General features: G+C 48.6%; 1 protein-coding gene across 1 annotated transcript in view; it reads right to left on the minus strand.

Moving 5' to 3' along the window:
• Positions 1 to 5,580: 5,580 nt before the first annotated feature.
• The window catches only part of SVOP (SV2 related protein), a 50,016-nt gene continuing 33,280 nt past the window's right edge, over positions 5,581 to 22,316 (minus strand). The window contains exons 7-16 of the mRNA XM_069497134.1: positions 20,878 to 20,941; positions 19,027 to 19,152; positions 18,100 to 18,228; positions 16,480 to 16,553; positions 14,699 to 14,775; positions 12,411 to 12,518; positions 10,155 to 10,266; positions 9,270 to 9,351; positions 6,862 to 6,951; positions 5,581 to 5,787 (exon numbers count right to left, since the gene is read on the minus strand). Of these exons, the coding sequence (XP_069353235.1) occupies positions 5,581 to 5,787; positions 6,862 to 6,951; positions 9,270 to 9,351; positions 10,155 to 10,266; positions 12,411 to 12,518; positions 14,699 to 14,775; positions 16,480 to 16,553; positions 18,100 to 18,228; positions 19,027 to 19,152; positions 20,878 to 20,941 (1,069 nt within the window). The remainder of the gene's footprint in view (positions 5,788 to 6,861; positions 6,952 to 9,269; positions 9,352 to 10,154; positions 10,267 to 12,410; positions 12,519 to 14,698; positions 14,776 to 16,479; positions 16,554 to 18,099; positions 18,229 to 19,026; positions 19,153 to 20,877; positions 20,942 to 22,316) is intronic.

A 22,316-nucleotide genomic window follows, 5' to 3' on the forward strand; every position in this document is an offset into this window, starting at 1 on the left:
GGTAAACAGGCTCCGAGATATTTTTTGAGAGCCTTAAATGAGCCTAGGAGACCCCTTTGCATCTTCACCCCTAATCACCTGCCTCAGCCTCCTCTGAGGTTGAATTTTCACCTGTCCAGGTTTTTGTGAAAGGCCTGAGCCTGGAAAGCTTCATACATCTCGGACCTGTGGCACCCTGTGTGCTGTCAAGAGGTCTCAGTTGGCCCTCATCATGCCATGCCATGCCCATGTCATTACTGTCTGTTCCCTTCCATGCCATTTCATCTGATGGGCTCTCCATGAAGCCTCTGCCATGATGCTGGCCAGGTCTTGCATGTTGCTCATGTAATCCTCATGCGCCTCCTATGAGGTCGCCATCGTCCCATTTCACAGGTGAGAAGAGCAGGGCACAGAGAGGCAGCCTGATGTCAACAGCTGGGCAGGGTAGAATGGAGATTCTGGCCCGGAAACTTTACGATTCCAGGGCTTTGCTTTCAACCACTGCACGATCCTGAATCCCAAGTTGGGAGGAAAAGAAACAGTTAAGTTATGAAGGAATGGGGTGAGCGTCTTCCCCAACTCTCTCTGCAAACACACAAAAAAGGAACTAGCTCTCTCCTCCCCGTAGCCATGTCTGGGCCAAGATGGGGGGACTTGGACAAGGCTCCCGGGCAGGGACACTTCCTGGTGCTTGGAGTGAGACCCAGCATTTAGGTTTTTTTGTTTTTGTTTTTTGTTTTTTTGTATTTTGTTGTTTTCGTTGTTGTTCCATGAGGCACCTGGCAATGCAAGCATTTAGTTTTTGAATAAAAGTGATTTCTTTACCCAACCTAAAATTCTCTAGGGAGAGTGACCTCTACCAGCCAAGGCTAGTTGTCAGTGGGAACCCTGTCGGACTGAGCACACAGTGAACTCACAAAACTGGATGTGGCCAGAAAAGTCCACATTCAGACCCCAAATGACCCTCCTCTTCTTTTTATAAGTGGTAGGAACCTCTTTGAAAGGTGGCTTTCCCTTGATTCTGTCCTTAAATTCAGAATACAAGAGCGGATTTTGCAATGGTTGATTTCTATAGAGTAAGTCCTCACTTAATGTCGTCGATAGGTTTTGGAAACTGCACCTTTAAGCCAAGCAACGTAGAATGAAACCAATTTTACCATAGGTTCATTGATAGAAACAAGAGTTAAGTTCCTACAGCATATTTCTGGCCACATGAAAAAATCACCAAACCTCCAAATAAAGACCAAAACACTTCTAATATTAAACATTGAAATAAATGCGAGCCATATATACATTTAAGAAAGATTAATCAAAACAAGTAAGATAATTATTTACCCAATTATTCCAATTCAGGGTGTAGTGTGGCCAGAGCCCACTCAGGGCAAAAGACAGGATCCCACCTTGGACAAGGCCATCTCATCGCAGGGCACATACGCATGCACGTACACACACCACTCACACGGGGACCACGTAGACACACCAGGTATTGTCTATGCCACCCTGCTGAAGCGCTAGCCAAAGCTGCCATATTTGTTGTACCTGTTGGCCACCCCTCCTTGACCCAACCAGGACCAGAACCAACACTAAACTGGCTGATCAGCTTCCTTTCCTGAAAACCTGGAAGTGGGACGTGGAGCAGCTGAGCCAGACGCATTTGCAGAGCTGTGTCACGAGGCCATGGAGTCGCAGTGAGCTGGAACCGCGTGCACAGTTACGCACACGCAGCAGCCACGAGGAGGTAGACGGAGCCCCATCTCCAGAGAGGGGCAGAAACGAGGGCCACAGATTCAGAGCAGGAGCTGCCTTGGGCCCCGGTGGCTCCTCCGGTTCTGTGTTCCATTGTGGGAGACCCGGCTACGCTTTATTTCCATGAGAACGCTCTGGCCTTTCAGAGGCTACCAGCTGGTAGCCCACTGACCAAACCTGGACTGCAGATGACTTTTATTTGGCTCACACATCATTTAAACTTTTTTTTTTTTTTTTTGAGACACAGTCTTGCTCTGTCACCCGGGCAGTGGTGTCATCATAGCTCGTTGCAGTCTCTAACTCCTGGGCTCAAGTGATCCTTCTGCCTCAGCCTCCCGAGTAACTGGGACTACAGAAGTGCACCACCACGCCAGGCTAATTTTTCTATTTTTTGTAGAGATGGGGTCTCACTCTTGCTCAGGCTGGTCTCGAACTCCTGACCTCAAGTGATTCTCCCACCTCGGCCTCCCAAAGTGCTGGGATTACAGGCGTGAGCCACTGTGCCTGGTCTCATGTAAACATTTTTGACCCAACATACTAAAATGCGGAGATTTCATCTAAAAATCCAGATTCCCGTCTTGAAATTCGGGGGATCTGGTCACACTAGACCCACACACAGTGCGGCAAAATCAGCTGAAGCTAAGTCGTGGCCGCCCCCTGCAGATAGGGCTTGTGTTTCTCACTCTGCCAGGGTCTCGCTCTTCTTGTTCCTTACACCTCTTCCATTTCACCTACTTATACTCCCTGACTACCCCCTGTAGGAAATTAACCCTGATCTAATTCATATAATAAAGCTCTACTTCATTTTAATTAGCCTGGGTAGAATTTCTGTTCCTTGCAACGAAAACAACCTTGATGAGAACTCTGTGGCCGACACATCCATGGCAGCCTCCTCTCAACCATTGCGCATCCAACAGCCATTGCCACCCTTCTTCCATGCTACTAGAATCCCAATCTTGTGTTCAAGAAGCCACAAAGGTATCCCTTGGCCCTGTGGCAGTTAGGCCCTTCCATCCAGCCCTAGTGGAGGAATCACATTGGGTTGGCCATGCCACCCAGGTTTGACCAATGGGAAGACATGGCAAATCTGCCAGAGGACTTCCCTTTCCAACCAACCCAACAGACCCTTCTGAAAGAAAACCTTTGCTGACTGCTCCTTTCCCATTCTACCTCCTCTGAAAATGCTACGATGACCGGCACTTTGGCAGCCATCTTGTGACCATGAGGTTTCAAGCTTAGGGTCAAATGACCAATGTGCAGAGGATGATGGAGAGGAAGGGCAAAAAGAATCTGTGTCCTTGATGACATTGTCGAGCTGCTGAACCTTCCCTGGACTCTGACTTTGGGCTTGTTGTTAAACGAACAATCACTATTCTAGTGATTTCAGCCATTATTGACTGTGTTTAGTGCTACTTGCAGCTGGAGGGAGCTCAGTCCTTTGATGTCTGTTAGTAATAAGCAGGGGAGACTCTTCTTGTTATTAAAAACAAAGAATATCCATACTTATTTCCAAGTCAATCCCTAAAATACTCTTTCATCTCATTGCCAACACCACCAGGGCCATGTATGTATTTCTGAGAAGACATGAAGTACGAGAAAGAAAGACACATGTAACCCCGGCTGTATGTTTTTGCCATTTTCTGAGATCTTTCCTATCACTGGGAGAAACAGATGACATTTCCATTCATGGAAACCAGAGTTTTTTGAACAGAATTGTTAAAAATTAGGTACAAACATCATCAGCTAAAGGCCCCGTGTATTTCTGAGGCTTGGGTGATCTTTTGTGGCAGATCTTGTATCATTCAATAATATTGTTTTAAAAAAGGGCAGGCTATGCAGAAGACAAAGAGTTTTAAACATTCATTTCGTTAGGCAGAGAAAGCCCTCAACTGTGAGTCCTTTTACCCCAGTCCCTGGAAGATATTCCTGCCCACCAAGCACTCCTTCCCACCCAACCCCCAGCTCCTCTGGGTTATTTGAGGGGGAAATGAGTGGACAAGATTATCCAGCAGCATCTGACCAGCTGGAAGGCAAAGGAGACAAGTGAAGGTTCTGTGTTACCCAGGAGAGCTCAGCCGCCCAGAAATAATTAGAGCCACAGCCACACGTGGTTCAGGGAAACGTGGATGTCAGGGGAGACAAATCCGCCCAGCTGCCTCCTCTCTGACTGCCTGGGCTGGGGGCGGGGGCTGCAGCCCACATTTTAGGGACACAGGATCGTTTGCCATTCACCTACGGCTTGAGCCACAAGAGGTCCCCCCCTTGTGACCGCCACACCATTAGAAGAAAGTGTCATCTCCAACAGATTCAAAGTCACAATGTTGGCAGCCAACGATGCCACGATGCCACGTTCCCCGCTTATCAGAAAGGAGATTATCATCTTAAAGCACTGAGATACCCTTGGAGGAACAAAGGTAGCGAGGCTGTTAAGCTGGACCGTCACTAGGAAGTTATGACAAGGGAACAAACAGACTCTGGCAATGTCCATCACTGACATGTTTTAATAAGAGATGAACACACACATTTGGCTTCTTCGCAATGTTTACTTCCAGCAGAGGGTCCATCTTCCCTGGCCTTTGATGGGATCTGCCAGCTTCCTCCCTCCTTGTCCAGGTCCCCTGCCCTCACTGTGGGAAAAAGTCTCGTGTGAACCGAATCCCGGAAGTGGATACAGTCTGCTGAGACGTAGCTCCAGCCCTCCTGAGGCCAACCCCAAACCCAACTGGCCTCCCTCCTCTTCCTTTGGAAATGTACATGTTTCACACGTCTGGGCGCTGTCACCCCTCTCCACTCAATGGCACCCCTGCCAGGGGCTCCAGCGCTGGAACCCCAGGGGCTGCCTTTGCAGAAAGACCAAGACAGCCCCTGGCGGAAGGACAGCTTTGCGCCAGGGATTCCTGGTCCCCTGATCCCGATGGGAGCGGGTGGTTGGGGTTTGGTTTCTCCGCCCATCCAACCATCTACCCGTGCACAAAATCCAAATCCCTGAAACCTGAGTCAACTGTTTTCTTTCCCCGAGAATCACCATTCAGCCCAACCAAGGAGGGGGCCAGAAAAGAAGCCCGGCATGACCTTCATGGATTCCCCCGCTTTGGCTTTGGCCTTGATTCTCACCTCCCTTTGGCCTCAGTCCCCATTCCTGGGGGGCAACAGCTTTCTGAGGCTGTCATCTGGTACACGCTCAGCTGTCCCCAGGAACACATCTGGATCCCCTGGGGCCAGACACAGCAACTCCAGAGAGGGCCAGGTCAGAGCACGTGGTTCAAGTTCAAATGCACATCCATCTGCCAGAGTCTCCACTCGGCAGGCCCTGGGGAGGCACATGGAGGGGCCCCTGCCAAGGGAGTGTTTTTCTGACCCCAGAAAAAGCTGCTCAGCTACACCTAGGTCACCCGCAATCTCAGAGAAGAAAGCCTCGGGCCGGGCGTGTGGGAGACACCCCCTGAACAGGTCCGGTGAGTGGACGGCAGGTGTCGCCCGGACCTGGACTTATCTACAGAGAACTTTTGGTTCTTGCTCACCAAGGGTATAACCAGGCGACTCTGGGCAGCATCTGGTTGGCTGCAGGCATCACCGGACCCTCCTAATGTGGTAGTTTTCCCATGCAGATCCTCAGGTTATTAAGAAACCTTCCTCCACAGGTACAGAGAACCCCCTAGAGCCAACACCTCCCCATCCCCGGGTGGACCTCAATGAATATGAGCAAACGGAGTCAAGACACAAAACCCTGTCGGTCCAGGTCGTCCTCCTGGGTGAGTTCTTGATGTCGGCAGTGACGATCAGTGCCCCAGCTGGGCTCCGCCAGCTCCCCCAAGCTCTGCAGCCTCAAAGACCAGTTCAGCCCCCCATCGGTCACTATTCCTGAGAGCCAGAGTTCGACCTGGTGACGCCTGGACCGTGCGCCCCTCGGCCGACCATCTCCTGGCCCCACTCCCGGTGGCTGGACTCCTGCAGTCCTCGGCCTTTGGTCTCAATGGGCAAAAAGCAGGAGGCCAGGGCGGCCAGGAGGCAGCAGCCACTGTAAACCGCCAGCGTCAGGTACACGGAGGATTCCAGCATCACCTGGGGAGGGAGGCACAGGTTGGTGAGAGCATGAAGCGTTGGTACCACCAGCCATCAAATAACACTGATAACACCAGGCCCTCTGGTAAGCATTCCATGTCGCCGCTCTATGAGCTAAGTACTTCATCCCCATTTTACGGAGGGGAAAACTGAGGCTCAAAAAGGCTAAGTGGTATACCCAAGTTCATACAGATAATAAGGATGAGGCTGGGATTTGAACTCAGGTCTGTCAAGTTCAAGTCTGGACTACTTATAACGACACTGTCTCTCGGGCCCCTGCCTGTCCAAACTTCCTAGCTTCATGGCTTGGGGCAGTTCCTCCTCTGCTGAAGGACCCAGGGCAGGGTCACTTCCTAATGAGAAGCTACCCGGAGGCGCCTGGCACCTGGCACTGTGCAGAACACAGATGGGTGCTCGGCAGGGGCTGGGCTCAATGGGAAGTGACTGCTTAGCGGGAACGGGATTTCTATTTGGGGTGACAGGATATTTTAGAACTAGATAGAGGTGGTGATGGTACAACAATGGGAATGTGCTGAAAGCTACTGAATTGTTCCCTTTAAGATAGTTCATTTTATGTTACATGACATTTACCTCAATAAAAAAGTGGTACCAACAGAAAAAAACCTGGATATTCAAAAAGCAGAAAGACTGAACAAGATCTCTAAAAATGGGTAGCGATGCTTCAAGATTTCTGCAATTACATCTAATTATCCCACTCAAAAAGCAGGAACTGGGACCTTTGTTTTCTACTAAATCACGTTGGCTGATTTGTTTTCGTCCAGATTGTTTTTAGCCAAATCTCCTGGCGCCGCAGGGTCTTCTGCGTAGGAAAGACCTGGGTTTGCTTTCCTGGCTGGTCTCCTTCCCGACTGTGGGACATTGGGCAAGTCCATTTATCCTCGGAGCCTCAATTTTCTCAACTGCAAGCAACATCTCTTCTCTCCCAGGCTGTGTTCTTAGGATAAAATAAGCTAACGCACACAGGGCACTGCAGATAGTCGACACAGAGTAACTGCTTGCCATGCATTGGGTTTTGTCTTCCCCACCCGCTCTGTATTTGGAGGCGACACCCACCTGGGCAATGAACGGCGTGATGAGAGCACCGACCCTTGCCATGCCACTGCAGGTGCCCAGGCCCAGCGCCCGAGTCGCCGTGGGGTAGACCTGCAACACAGCGGTGGGCGTGGGCTCGGGAAAGCGCAGGTTCCTCCCTCCTCTGCAGCTCTGTGCTGATGGGACCCACCCCACGGGCAGGCCTGAAGTCAGGGCAATCCCTTGGGTGTTGGATGGGGACTCTCATCCCAAAGAGGATGGGACGTTCAACTGAGAAAGAGGGCAAGAGGCTGAACCATGCGTGGGAACCCAGTAAGGGCGTCCCCCCTACCCTTTGGGAGGGGGGATCCCCAAAGACTCCTCCACCAGGCACTGCTGCACATTCAGGCCCCAGGCATTGCTCTACCTTCCACTTTGCATGAGTTCACCTTGCAGCACTAGTCTTGGGCTTTCAAAGAATTTCACAAAGAGAGAGATTGAAATGTTTACGGCTTCTCAGTTTGTACCCAGTAGGGGCCACGTGCCTAGCTCTTCCCTGGGCAAAATGAGAAGGGTTGTGCAACTTCCAGGCCAAGGGGGAGTGTTTTCTCCACTCCCTTCCCCTGCCTGCTGGCTGGGAGGGGGACTCCAGGGCCCCAGGACAGGACTTCTCAACCTGGGAACTATGGATGTTTGGAGCTGAGTCATTCTGTGTCATGGGGGATTTTCTGGTGCATTGTAAGATGTTTGGTGGCATCCTACCCACTAGGTGCCAGTAGCACTTCTGTCCCTCCGACCCCCATCATGACAACCCAAAACATCTCCAGACATTGCCAAATGCCCCCTGAAGCAAAATCACAAGATGCAAGGAGCCTGCATACCTGAACCACTGTGGGGAGGAAAGCTGTCCCCCAACCAATAACACCCACATTGAACACTTTCACAAGTGAGAAGTTTCTATTGTGTCAAAACACTATACTTTAGGATTTCTTTTTTTCTTTTTTCTTTCTTTTCTTTGAGATAAGGTCTCACTCTGTTGCCTGGGCTAGAGTGAGGTGGCATCATCACAGCTCACTGCAACCTTAAACTCCTGCGCTCAAGCAATCCTTCTGCCTCAGCCTCCTCAGTAGCTGGGACTACAGGCATGCACCTCCACACCTGGCCAATTTTTCTATTTTTTGTAGAGATGGGGGGTCTCACTATGTTGCCCAGGTTGGTCTCGAACTCCTGGCCTCAAGTGATCCTCCCACCTCAGCCTCCCAAAGTACAGGGATTATAGGCTTGAGCTACTATGTCTGGCTTCAATGTAACTTTTAAAAAATGAATTAGTATTATAATCCCATTTTTTTTCTTTCTGTGATGGAGAATGTTAAGAATAGACTCAAGTAGAATGGTCTAATAAATTCCCTAGTACCAAGCACTGTGACTGTGCTTGTTTTAGGAACACCTCTCTCATCCTCTTTCCCTCCTGAGTTACACTGAAGCAAATCCCAAGGGGGGATCATTCTATCCACTGGCTACTTCTGTACATGCTACTTTGAAGACTATTTTTCTTTTAGAAAAGGATTGTGGACATTTCCCATGTCCTTATTTGTCTTCTGTAATACTAGTATGATTTCTAATGGCCACACAGAATTCTATCACTTACCATTTAATTAACCTATTCTCGATTGTTAAAAGTAGCCAGCTAGGTTAGTTTAAGCCAGAGGTCAGTGGACTCTTTCTTAAATGACCAGGAAGTAAATATTTTGGCCTTGAAGGCCATAGGGTTTGTGGCAACTACTCAACTTCGCTGATGTGGCACAAAAGCAGTGTAGACACAATGATAGTAAATGAAAGGGTGTGGTGTGTTCCAACAAAACTTTATTAATGAATACTGGAATGTGAACTTCATCTGTGTCCCTCCACTAGAAATCGCACACAACTCTCTCCTGAGACCCTGCACAGCCCCCTCCTTCACCCCATTGGCCTTGGGTGACAGCTCCCCCAGCCACCTCTGCCCCATTGTGAGCCCTGGGGCACTGCTCTGTCACTTGTTGGTTTTCCTAATCCCTACCTCACACCATTGTAACTCGTTTCTTTGTAAAACTGTTCTCAATTACCCAGTTACTCAATTTGACCAGTAGCATGCACCAACATTTATATGCTTAGGAAAAATGTCTGGAAACATACACACTGGACTATTCGAGATGGTTGCCTCTAGCAGGAGAGAATGTGGGGCTCTTTCAGCTTTGGTTTTATACAGTTATATAAAATTTGGAATTTTGACACTGAGCATGAGCTTCTAGGAGCAGGAAAAATGGTTGAAAACTAAGCTGAAGTAATGAAGGGCTTCACAGTCTCCGCTCAACCCCAGAGACAGATTTCAGTCTGCGCCTCCCAGGCTGGGTGTTTCTGGAGGCGGAGCTTCCCCCCTCCCCGCCCCAGCTCTTCCCAGACACCCCTCCTACCTCAGGTGTGTAAACATAGGCTGCTTGGAAGCCTCCAGAAATAAACGCTCTTGCAATGAAGAGTAACAGAGTGAGCACATTTCTAGGGAGGAGGGGGAAAAAAAGCAGATGATGGTATTTTTTTCCCATCTGCCTGTTTCAGCAAAGTCCTATCTTCCCAGGCAAAATTTATACCCTCACAAGTTGACAAAGGTCACCTCCCCCAAGAACACATTCATGCAGACATGCAGGCACGCATGTTCCAGGACCATCTCGAAAGGCCTGCTTTTGTAAGTTTGTCATTCTCCAAAGCAACAGGTTGAGAGGGTGAAGTATCTCTGGTGTCCAGGTTGGGGACAAGATTGGGGAGAAGAGATACAAATAATTAATGCTCAGACAGGAACTTGTTGGGGCAGGAATTGAACCAGGAACCAGCTGTGCTAGGGAGAGTAAACTACTATTCAGTATTTTTAGGATAATTCTGGTCCCCAGCCCTCTCTTCCATTGTTCTCATAGATGTCCCAGAACAGCAACATTTCAGGGTTTAAGCTACATCTCTCAGCCTTCCTCAGACCAAGACGTGGCCCACAGATCCCTCATTGGGTTTCGTCTGGGGCCTCTCAGAGGTCAAGAGAGGCACGGGCTACTAGTATATTTTGAGGCTTTTGGTAGAAGCAAAAATGGAAAAATGCCAAAATGGGATTCCAAAACAGGGTCTGTTTGAAATATTAAATATTTCCACTGGACAAATGGAGACTTAGCACATATATAAATTAAATGGCTACATGTATGATCTCACTGGGAGATGATGTCAAAAGTCTAAATTTATTAGAGCGAAACTGGGGCCAAAGTGCCCTCCTCCCCCCAACCCACGTCAGAGGCCCCAACTGAAGCCTGATAACCCACCTTCCAACACAGATAAACAGCAGGAGGCTGCAGAAGGAGAAGACAACGAAACACAGAGCCATGGTCTTCTTGCGGCCCAGGCGGTCAATGATCCACAGAGTCACGAGGACGCCTGGAAGGGGAGCAGGGCGTGGCAGGTAGCTGCCAGTGTGGTTCCCAATGACCCCCACCCCGGTATGCACATCCTATATCATCCCTCCTTCCCCTTGCATGTGGATGAGACCTAGGGACTCACTTCTAATGACAAGCAAGAAGAAGCAAAAGTGATGGAGTATCACTTCTGAGATGAGGTTATAAAAGACTGTGACTTCTGTTCTGCTGGCATTCTCTGTCCCTGGCTCTTCTCCTGTGCTTGCCTTGATGGGGAAGCCGCCTGGCAAGGAACTGAAGGTAGATCTCTGGCCAACAGCCAGCAAAAAACAGAGGCCCTCTGTCCAACAACGCTTGAGGAATTGAATCCCACCAAGAACCATGTGAGTGAGTAGGGAAGTGGATCCTGCCTCAGTCGAGCTTTCAGATGAGACTGCAGACCCTGGGCCAACTCCTTCATTACAGCCATATGAAATACACTGAAGCAGAGGACCCAGGTGAGCCACTCCTGGATTTCTGACCCACGGCGACTGTGAGATAATGTGTGTGCTGTTTTAAGCCACTGCCTGTTGGGATGACGTGTTGCATGGCAACAGGTAATGAACACAGGCACCAATAGCAGCCTGAATGGTGGCGTTCACTGCATCCAAGCAGGAGAACACCTGGACGGGGAGACAGAAACTCCTAGGTTCTAACACCTCTGCTTGCCTCTAACTGCTGTGTGGCCTCAGGCTAGTCCCTTGCCTCCCCTGAACCTCAGCTTCTTCATCTGTAAACTGGGACTAAAAAAATAACACACTCCACCTTGGTAGAGGTAGTATAGTATAGCATAGTACTTATTATGAATAATAATTAATGTGGGCTAAGTATTTTTACATTTATTATATTGTTTAATCACCAAAACAACCCTCTAAAATAAATGCTCTTCATAGTCCCACTTTCCACATTTATTCAGTCAATAAATGAAGTGCCCACTCTGTGTCAGGAACTGTTCTAGGAGTTTGGAATGCGTACGTGAACAAAAACAACTAAGACAAACAACATAATAAATCAAGGAAAAAGGACCTGAGTTTCAGAGAGGTAAAGTCACAGAAATGGAGATTGGCCATGCTGATTTAACTTCTGAGCCTTCAGTCTTACCTGCTAAGCTATACAAGGAAAGGGTTTTATTTATGTGTTTATTTATTTAATTTATTTTTTTAGAGACAGAGCCTCACTCTGTCACCCAGGCTGGAGTACAGTGGCACCATCATAGCTCACTGTAGCCTCGAACTCCTGGACTCAAGCAATCCTCCCACCTCAGCCTCCCAAGTAGCTGAGACTACAGGCAGACAGCTAATTTTTCTATTTTTTGTAGAGATGGGGTCTCGCTCTTGTTCAGGCTGGTCTCCAACTCCTGGCCTTAAGCGATCCTCCTGCCTCAGCTTCCCAAAGTCCTAGGATTACCGCACCCAGCCAGATTTGGATTTTTCATGCTCCACCGATCCTTCCCAATGTGTCTGGTGTTAGGGGACAATTCTAACTCTCCATGAGTCTCTCGTATTCCTGTACATCTAGTGAGCAGAGGCATTAGCTGCCCTTCTATTCCAGACTATTGTGGCAAGGTTGTTTGTATTGCAAACAGCCTTAGAAGGTAGAGATACTGTCTCCCTATGGGGCAAAGGGGAAGTTTATTGCCTAATATAATAAAGATGATGTCTCCCTTTGAAGAAAAGGTTGGGAAGATTTCTGGAAGCCCATTATAAAAGATTTAGCTTCCCTAAACTTTGGGTTCCTCAGTTGTGTTGCAAATCCATTGCATGTGTTAGTATCCATCTGGGTCCTTTCTCATCTCTGTGGGACTTGGGGACAAGGGAAACTGTCACCACTATACTACTGATGCTGCTTGCTATAATAGTCTTTTGTCTCTGACCCAGGAGTCTGATGTCTTCTACCAACATGCATGCAACTGGGCAGCTTAACTTGTTAGCCTTCAAGTAGGATAAAATCTGAGACCTGTCACAGTTCTTGACAACTTGCAGTTAAGAATTGAGAAAAAAAAAAAAATTCTCTGGCTGACCTAGAAACGGAATTGGCTTCCAAGTGGCACAGACAGAGCCACCAGCTGAACACCTGTCATATTCTCAGGCTTCCCTGCCCCAGCCTCACCTTGCACAGGTCCCTCACCTGGGAATTCGGAGAGGGTGGTCCACAGCAAGTCCATGTAATCCTCCTCGCTCAGGTACTCACAGGCCAGGCTGCATTTGGCCTCCACTGCCTTCTTCCGACTGGAGACTAGGGATGAGGGGTGGAGAGAGAAAGAGAGTGTGTGTGTCATACATAGCCTTAAATCATATATTCCTGTTCCCCATACCTCCTTCCCTGGGTATGAATTTTCTCCTAAAACTGGGGCTAATAAAACCACTGTGCACAGTTGTCACGTGGCAGGCTTTTTTGGGCACACAGACTCTAGGGTGGTCCGCTGATCTCCACCTCCTGGTACTCACACTCTTGTGTGATCCGCTCCCCTGGGGTCTGTGACTTGCTTCCAGCCTACAGAGGACAGCAAAGGTGATGGGGTGTGTGTGACTGTACTGTGTAAGTTCGCAATGCCCATCTTTCTAGGACTGTCTCTTACTCTCTCCCTTGGTGACTGTGAAGGGTCAAGTGGCCGCGTTGGTGACCACCACGGCGAGGAGCTGAGGGCAGCCTCTAGTCTGAGGGTGCCTCAGCTGACAGCTGGCAAGAATCTGAAGCTCTGGGTCCCACAACCACAAGGAATTGAACACTACCAACAACCCACGTAAGTGGGGCAGAGGATCCTTCCACAGTTGAGCCTCTAGGTTGTATTGGAACACAAGCAATGTTTTTTATTGTCCACTGCTGACTTCCTGCTACAAACGCCAGAGTTGCATGGCCCCCAAAGCCTAAAATAGTTACTTCCTGGCCCTTTATAGAAAAAGTTTGCCAACCCCTGTTTTTTAACATTGCCCTGGATCCTCTGTTTAGCTTCAGTGCTAGTATTAGGGGATGCGATCTATGTTCAATCGATACCAAGCCCTGCGACTGAATCTAAACCGAGGCACTTCTGCAGAGCATTTCACGTGGACTCTCCCACACCCCCCAGTGGGCTGTGACTCCACTATCTCATTAAATTCTTATGCCAATAGACAAAACTATTACCTAAGATTATAGAGGCTTAATATGAAAAAGGATAATTGGGCAAACCTTAAAGACAAGCAGGAACTTGAGTCCTTTATCCTCCAACCTGGGTTCAACGCTAGGAATCTAGTATTATCTTAAAGACAGAATGGTCTGAAAGCACAGACATCCGCATATAGAATTTTCTTTTTATTCTTTCCCTCTGTCCAGTGGTTCCCACCTCCAGCTGCACAACGGAATCACCTGGGGGAGCTTTTGAAAGTTGCTAATGCCCCGGCTTCACCCGCACCCTCCTCCACCCCGAGATACTGATGAAATTGGCCTGGGCATTGTTGAAAAGCTTCCCAGGTGATTCTATTATGTGGCCAGGGTGGAGGTCCAACCTGGTTCTCAAACTTAATGTGCACATTAGAATCGCTGCAGGATAATTTCCATAAAACTGAGTACTGTACTACGTGGGGGTCTTTAGGGGATTAGCAATGAGCATTTTAAGCTATATGCAATTTTCCCCTTAAATGCTGTTAGAAAAAATTAATTGGGAGGCTACTAGGCTGAGACCACTCCTGCATTCTAGGTTCCCGCATAAGCAAACCTGAAACCCAACTCAGAGTAACCGAAGCAACCAGAAACCACCGACAAACATCTACTAGGGGTGTCAAGGCTACTGTTCCACTTTAACCAATTAAGCAATTTTTTATCTTGCTTCTGTGTGTACCCTATGTTTAAGCTTATGGGAGGCCATTGTTCTGAATCGGCCTCCTGCATCAGGGCCTAGCGGTCCAGGCCAAACCAAAATGGAGTCACTTTTGCTAAGTGATATAATCAAACTGAACTTTAAAAGGGGCTGCTTTTCAAAAAAAAAAAAGGAGATTTCACAGCAAGCCCCAAGAAGGAGCCTACCTGAGCTAGCATGAAAAGGAAGTCCCTTCTGTTTTAACCCTATAAGGAAAGTCACTTTGAAACAACCCGTCCTCTTTTTTTGCTCCTTGTTCCTACTTTCTGCAGCTCTTTTCTGCTGATTCATGAATCGCTGTCTATTCTGATCAACTCTCTGAAATGCTAATGTGCTTCAGTTTATCTTTTAACCACGCTAACTTCAGAGCCCAAACCGTGACATGAAATGTAGCTCTGCTAACGTCAGCTCCACGGTGACGAGACTGCACAGGTTTCCCCAGAGCATCTTGGAAGCCAAAGCAGGGCCAGGCCCCAGAAGGGCAGAGCCCCGGTGTGGGGGGTGGAGGGAAACGTGTGCATGACTCCGTATGAACTGGGGGAGGAGGTAGTTGGCCGGCAAAGAGAACCAGGACACTCACTGCTGCAGACATCCCCCGCCTGGAAGAGTTCCGTGGTGAGCAGGACCAACCCGTAGTAAGAAAACGCGTTGGAAAACCTGCCAGGAGCAAGTGAGAAAGGTGAAGAAATGATCAGAGAAATGCCGGCTTCCTTTGCCCGTCCCTTTGGGAAGGGCCTGTGTCTACAGCAGCAGGGACCAGTCTTGGGGCTGCACTGGGTCTTTGGGGGCTTTACTGGGGACCTTGAGTAGGAAGATGGCAGGTAAACAGCATCGTGACGTGATGGACAGGAAGTGGCCCTAGGTTCTTGGAAAGACTGAGAACTGTATCATATTCTAGAGACACAGCACTTCCAAGGCTGTCTACGCAACTGCCAACAGGTGAAAACGTTAGGGACCAAAATTTGAAACAAAACAGTCCTGTTGACATCTGTCAGGGCTTCTGGGTCCCGTGGGTCAACTTGGACATGGGATTTTAGAATTTCAGAGCAGAACAACACAGTTTATCAATTCCTGACGGACACAGGAGTTAGAATAGTCAAGTTTACAGGGCCAGAACATTCTAGCCCAGTGGAATAGTTAACATGGGAACCCAGTCAGAATCGGAAGCCAGTGATTAATTTCCTGGGGTTGCAATCGGTGCTAGCAATTGTAGTGACTTCCCCAGGGCACTAAAATTAGCCTCCAATTCGTTGTTTCCATATTCAAGTAGTGAATACTGAAAAACTTATACACACTCAAAGGTACATATTCTTAACTCTGTCCCCCAACCTCTTTTTAAAAAATCCCGAGGACTCCACACTTGTACAGCAGGTGTTTAATAAATGCTTGGTGAGTTGATTCAGCTCTTAGAAATGTGGGGGCAGAACTGGAGCCGAGTTCTGTATATTATCAAAGCTTTTTTTCTCCTCTTCCCTGTAATCAACCACTTCCGGAACACTTCCCTACTAACTGGCACCTCTGCTCAAAGGTGAATAGGAAAAATGAGAACGGGTTTAAAAAGAACACAAAGCCTTAAGCCAGGCCAATTTGTACACTGTTAAGGCCGTGTTCGTGAATCGGTCCAAAGAGAGTTGAAAGGTGACTGAAATCCGATTGGCTGTGCAGCTGAAGGTGATTACTGTCTGCAAATGCTGCCCTGACCGCCAGCCTCCCTGTTGTTTAAGAAAAGTTGAACAGGATCAAAACTGGAAGATCTAAAAATGACCGTGTTGACCAAATCAGCGGTTCCCAAAATACACGCCGCTGGTGACACCCAAGGCAAGATGAGCAGAGAGGAAGACACTAATGCGGCATAAATAGGAAATCGTATTGTGGGGGGGAAGAATCCCTTTGAGGTTTCCTTTCAATTCTTTTGAACTACATCCCAGTCTCATGGATGTGCTATTGAATCCTTAGCACCTCCCTTTTCTCTCTGTCTTTCTGTCTCCTAAATATAGACGCTCATTGCCTGGCAAACCATCAATCTAGCTATTTTTTACTGTATTCATCTTTAAGAGTGACTTTTATCTATGACCTACAATTAAAATGTTTTCCTTTGAAGTAGAGATAGGAAGTTGCCTCTTCAAAGATCCTCATCTGAGTAAAAAGCAAGTCAAGTTAAAGAAAAAAAAAAAAGCTAAGAGAATAACAGTACAGATGACAACCTGGATATGGCAGAGATCAGGAGGGTGATGTTCAAACTACTGAAATTTGCAAACGCTGCCTGAGATCAAAGTGGTCTCCGTGCACCCATTAAAACAAAAGCCAGAACAGGGCAGAGTGAGTGGAAGGGGGTCAACGTGGTCCCCAAACAGCTCTTACCATATAAACCACAGCAACAGAGTTGTCCATCGAAAGTGGGGCGTGAAAAGGTCCCTCATTTTGCCTCGGTCTTCCTGTTTTGAGACAAGGACATAGTGTTTATTTTGTACCCTGCAGATGTGTGGGGCACCAGCTGGTGGCTTGAGACCACTGCTGGGAGGGGTGCTTCTGGGGACAGGACACGCAGGCTCTGTGAAACCAGGACTCAAACCTGCAGGACTCAGCTACCCAGCACCGTCAGCCAGACCCAGCAATATCCAGGGGCTTGATCCCACAAACTGGAGCTATCTCATGCCCTCCAACCTGGAAAGTTGGAGCTGGGAGGCAGACCCCGCAGACCTGGCCGCCTCTGGCCTTGGGCAGTCCCACGAACCCGGGGAGCAGAAAACCAGACCAAAGGGCGTCACATAGTCCAATCATTTCACACACACACACACACACACACACACACACACTCTCGCCCAAAGCCAGCTCTAGGTCAAGGTGGCGACAATTCATGTGCTGAAAAACCAATTCACCGAAGGCCAGTTTGCCAAAACATTGATTAGCTGAGTGACTCAGTTGCCAATTTTCTATCATTTGCAAATTTATCAAATCTTTGCTTAACAATGCACTTTTAAAAATATATTCTTGGGCCAGCACGGTGGCTCATGCCTGTAACCCCATCACTCTGGGAGGCCAAAGCGGGAGGATGGCTTGAGCTCCGGAGTTCAAGAGCAGCCTGAGCAAGAATGAGACCCCGTCTCTACTAAAAATAGAGAGAAATTATCTGGACAACTAAAAATATACATAGAAAAAATTAGCCGGGCATGGTGGCGCATGTCTGTAGTCCCAGCTACTCGGGAGGCTGAGGCAGGAGGATTGCTTGAGCCCAGGAGTTTGAGGTTGCTGTGAGCTAGGCTGATGCCATGGCACTCTAGCCTGGGCAACAGAGCCAGACTGTGTCTCAAAAAAAAAAAAAAAAAAAAAGATAATTTCCCTATAGGGTGTGTTGTCTGCTTAAGGGCATTTGTCATGTTCCTCCAACCCGCGTGGATGACTCTTGAGAGCAGGGACTGCAGCCTTACACCTGCATCCCTTCTTCCCACGTGTGCAACGCCAGCGCCTACGTGGCGCAGGTGCTCATAGAGTGTCACCGTGATGGATTCCCTGCTGGCGTTCCAGGGGACTGATGCGCCAACCATTAAGAACATCTGCAGCGGGTATGGTTTGACCCCCTGGATGTACGTTCCCATGTGGTTTTATGGCACACCTTTTGCTGACCTATCACATTTGCTAGTCACACCTCATCAGTATTGAAAGGTGCAACCAAAGCAGGAGTAGTTACAGGATCCATTAGCAGATGTTACGTTTCTCTAATCACTGGCTAAATGCGCTGGGTAGTGTATTTGGAACTTGACAATAAAAATACAGATTGGAGTTGCTAAATTCCCTTTCCAGGTCCTGCCTACTGTGTCCCCATCTGCTCCACGTACACACACACACACACACATGCACACCCCACCCTGGGTACACGCGCTCACCACACAGGTGCACGCCCCACCCCCTGTGCACACGCCCCCTGAACGCACACACCGAGGTGAGACACGCACGCCACAGTCGGCCGGCCCCGGAACCGACCTGTCTGGAGATGATGAGTTTCCCCAGCGGCATGGGAGCTCCGTTTTCTGTCGCGATTCTCTTTAACGTGGCGATTGCCTTTTCCTGGTTCCCAGACAGCACATCGTACCTCGCACTCTCCGGCAGCCACTGCGGGGGACAGGAAACCCCCAGAACGCTGGTTAGGGTGGAACAGACCACTCACTCCCAGCCACACACTCTTATCTATGTGTGGACTCAGAGACCCGGCTTCACATCCTGGCTCTGCCATTTGTTATATTGATCGTGTGACCCTGCGCAATTACTAAACTTCTCTGAGCCTAGCACAGAGCCTGCCACACAGTTAAGCTCCATAGTTATTAACACCGATTGTCATTAGCAGGAATAACTGTAGTATTTACCATACATCAGAGCTCCCCATCTACCTCCATACAGGTGCCCCACTGGCTACAACGTTTTTCATGCACATGAAATGACGAGTGTGTGGCATGATCTCACTAGGGGTGTGGTTTATGCAAAGCTGAGATGGGGAGACCATTTAAACTTCTGGATCCAGCCATGCCTGAAGCCAGATTTAATCTTCTGTGATGCATTTATCCTTCTCTTTTTCACTCAATCCAGCTTGAATTGGGTTTCTGTCACTTGCAACTTAAGAGTCCCGACTAATCTAATACAGTCACTTTAAGTGTAGACTTTGCAAGGAGGGGGCCGATGGATCCCTTGGCCCCCAGCTATCTCCCTAGAAAACATCCCAGAAGCTCTGTCTGGAGGAAATCCAACACCCCACCCTGGGGCTACCTGAGGCCTTGTTCCCTTGTCTTGGTTCTTTATCTAGAAAAAATATCTCAAAAGGTGGCTTGGTGTCCTTCTTCATCCCCTCCCCGCCAAAATACAGAGTTCAGCGGGGTGCCAGGCAGCAAAGGCTGAGATGTCTTAAAGGATACCTACGAAACACAGCACAGCGAAGAGGAGGAGCGGGACAGCTGAGAGGATGAGCAGCCAACGCCAGCCCAGGCTGGGCATCACGAACACCGCCAGGATAACCTCGAACACCGTCCCGATGGCCCAGAAGACCTGGCGCAGGAGAATCGGGGTCAGTGGTGGGGGTTCCCAGGCCCACACGGTGAGCATCTACTGGATCATTGTGGACAAGGTTATAGATGTGGGTGAGAGGTCACTGGAGTCAGCAAGGTCAGAATAGCCACCCCTTCCCTGTGGTCCATAGGGAGAGGCCAGGGCCGCCATGTTGTCCACCTCCCGAGGGCACCGTCTACACTGTGTGTATTTGCATGGTGCCCACTTGCGCTGTGCAATGCAGCAGCTCAGCTTAAGGACAGCAATATAATCAATATCGTGTGATGTCAATACAGTAGTGGACACATTGGTTTTTTTTTGTTTGTTTGTTTGTTTTAAGAGACAGGGTCTCACTCTGTCATCCTGGCTGGAGTGCAATGTTGTGATGGTAGCTCACTGCAGCCTCAAACTCCTGGGTTCAAGCAATCCTCCCACCTCCACCTCCTGAGTAGCTAGGACTACAGGCATACGCCACTAAACCTGGCTAATTGTTTTTACTTTTTTTAGAGACAGGGTCTCACTATTTTACCCAGGCTGGTCTTGAACTCCTGGCCTCAAGTGATCCTCCTTTCTCAGCCTCCCAAGTTGCCAGGATTACAGGTGTGAGCCACCAAGTCCAGTAAGGTGCTTTTTTTTTTTTTTTCCATTTTTTTTATTGTGGTAAAATACACATCACAAAACTTACCATCTTAACCATTTTTAAGTATATAGTTCAGTAGTGTTAAGTACATTCATGATGTTTTGCACATAATACAACTACCCACCTACAGAACTGTCTTCATCTTGCAAACATGAAGCTCTGTCCCCATTAAACAATAACTCCCATGTCCCCTTCCCCCTAGCCCTTGGCAACCACTGTTCTGTTTTCTGTCTCTATGAATTTGACTACTCTAGGTACTTCATATAAGTGGAATCATACAGTATTTGTATTTTTGTGACTGGTTTATTTCACTTATAATGTCTTCAAGGTTCATCCAGGTTCAGCCACGTTGTAGTGTGTGTCACCACACCTGGCTAATTATTTTTAAAAATTTTTTGTAGAGATGGGTCTCACTATGTTGCCCAGGCTGGTCCCAAACTCCTGACCTCTAGTAAACCTCCCTCTTCGGACTCCTTGCTGCCATGAACGTGGCTGTGCAAATGGACACATTGGCTTTTGTCTACTGACATCCGTCTCCCTTGCCCACCGGTGCCCCAGTGTCCTCTATCAGGATTGCCTCTTCCCGGTGTGACTGAATGTCTTCTGTCTGCCTCTCCAAGTCACTCTCTGTCCTTTTCCACCTTTCTATGGATTCCATCAACAGGCTCCCTGTCCTCCGGCTCCCTAGCGGGTAGGAAGCCCTGCAGGAGATAGGAGGGAAGAAGGAGAGAGAGATCAGGGCACACCTGTAGTCCCAACTACTTGGGAGGCTGAGACGGGAGGATCACTTAAGCTAAGCGTTCAAGGCTGCAGTGAGCTATGAACATGCCCCTGCACGCTAGCCTGGGCAACAGAGCGAGACCCTGTCTCTAAAAAGGAAGGAAATGCTGACAATTAAAGAATTTACCCACATTGCAAAACAGCCATGTCAGAATCGACCCCACTGATCCATTCAAGTCTTTGCATAGTGAGTATGTTATATTTTTCTCCAACTTGCTCTTCTTTGACCTGTGGCTCAAGACTTCAGAGAACCTCCTGCCAGAGAGTCAGCACTCTCTGGAGACCCAGGCCGCCCTCCGCCTTACCTCAATCAGCAAAATACATTTAGCTCGGGCTTTCATGGGAAGGAACTCGGCATACAGCGTCACCCTGGGGAAGCAAAGGGACAGAAAGGGGGTTAAGGTCAGGGCTGGCTGGGAAAATTGCTACATTTCCTGAATTTCTAGGCAACTCAAGCTGCCACACACAGAGGTACCTGGAGGTTACGTCCCCTTCTCCCCAGGGCGGGCTGCAGACTGGTGCATGGGTACAAAAGGCCCGCTCCCTGGCTTCATCAGGGGACAGGCCCCACGGAGCACTGAACGCTCCTCAGCTCCCTGTGTGATCAAGCGAGTCTGACTTCACCTGAAACCACACCCTTGCCAGACTTCTTCCGTTTTTCTTTCTAGCATCTTTCCTTCTTTTACCACTTCCTCTTGAGAACGCTCTCTCCATAAATCACCTGTACAAGAATCTCTGCCTCAGGCTCAGGCTGCGTCTATAGAGCCCAACCCACGACACCCTTCTCTACAGAGCATCTAACTTTGTAAATGGCCTCAGCAACACCACTGGGATGTAGACACAGTTCTGTCACCAGGCAAAGTCCTCCCTAGGATGCTGATCAAAGGCACCTCTGTCCAAAGCAAACAGAATTCCCAGGAACCTCAGAAGAAAGGCCAGGGCTTCAGCAGTTCAGGTAGATCGTCTCACAAGAAAAGTCGGAAGAAATGTAAATGCCAGCGAGTCTAACTTCACAGCGTCCCCCACCAAATCCAAGTCAAGCTACTAACCACGCAAAAAAAAAAAAAAAAAAAAAGAGTGCCATAGAATATTCTAAGGGCAAAACTATTCCTGTCCTTAGAGGTCAAGGATTTGTTTTTATAATGAACCTATAACCTTTTCATGAAGTCTTTTCATCGTCCTTTTTAGTTAGAGAGCATTACGTGAATGCACACTCACTGCAACACAACCTGGCAATACACCAGTACACAGAGTACACGGTGACCTCTCCTCTGCCCTCCTCGCATTCCTCCACCCGAGAGCCGTCACCACCAGCAGTTTGCTTTGCAACCTTCCAGCACCTTCTCTATGGAAATAAATAAATACATAAATTTAAGCACCACGCTCCCTCCTTCCCTAACTCCCTTCTTTCTTTCTCTCTTCCTTCCCTCCTTCCTTCTTTCCTCTTAACGCACACAGCACACTGCCAGTGTTCCACCCATGCTAACGTCCCCGTTCTTACCACTCCCACGCATGCCAGCCCAACTTCCGACCGCCTGCACCCGCAACCCTTTCCTGAGGACTTTCTCCGGTCACTCGAGCTGGCTTTGCCAACCTTCGTGGTGGCAGATGAGCAGTGCCAAAGAAGTTAAACTTCCCAGGAGTAGCAGCCCTCCACTGACAGTTCCCTCATCCCTTAAGTGGGACACTCTGAGTCCCCCAGAGTAAACGACTTACTCCTCGCTCTGTGTTAGGATCTGCTTTC

The sequence above is a fragment of the Eulemur rufifrons genome, chromosome 21 (assembly GCF_041146395.1).
Source record: "Eulemur rufifrons isolate Redbay chromosome 21, OSU_ERuf_1, whole genome shotgun sequence".
In the NCBI taxonomy this organism is placed as follows: domain Eukaryota; kingdom Metazoa; phylum Chordata; class Mammalia; order Primates; family Lemuridae; genus Eulemur; species Eulemur rufifrons.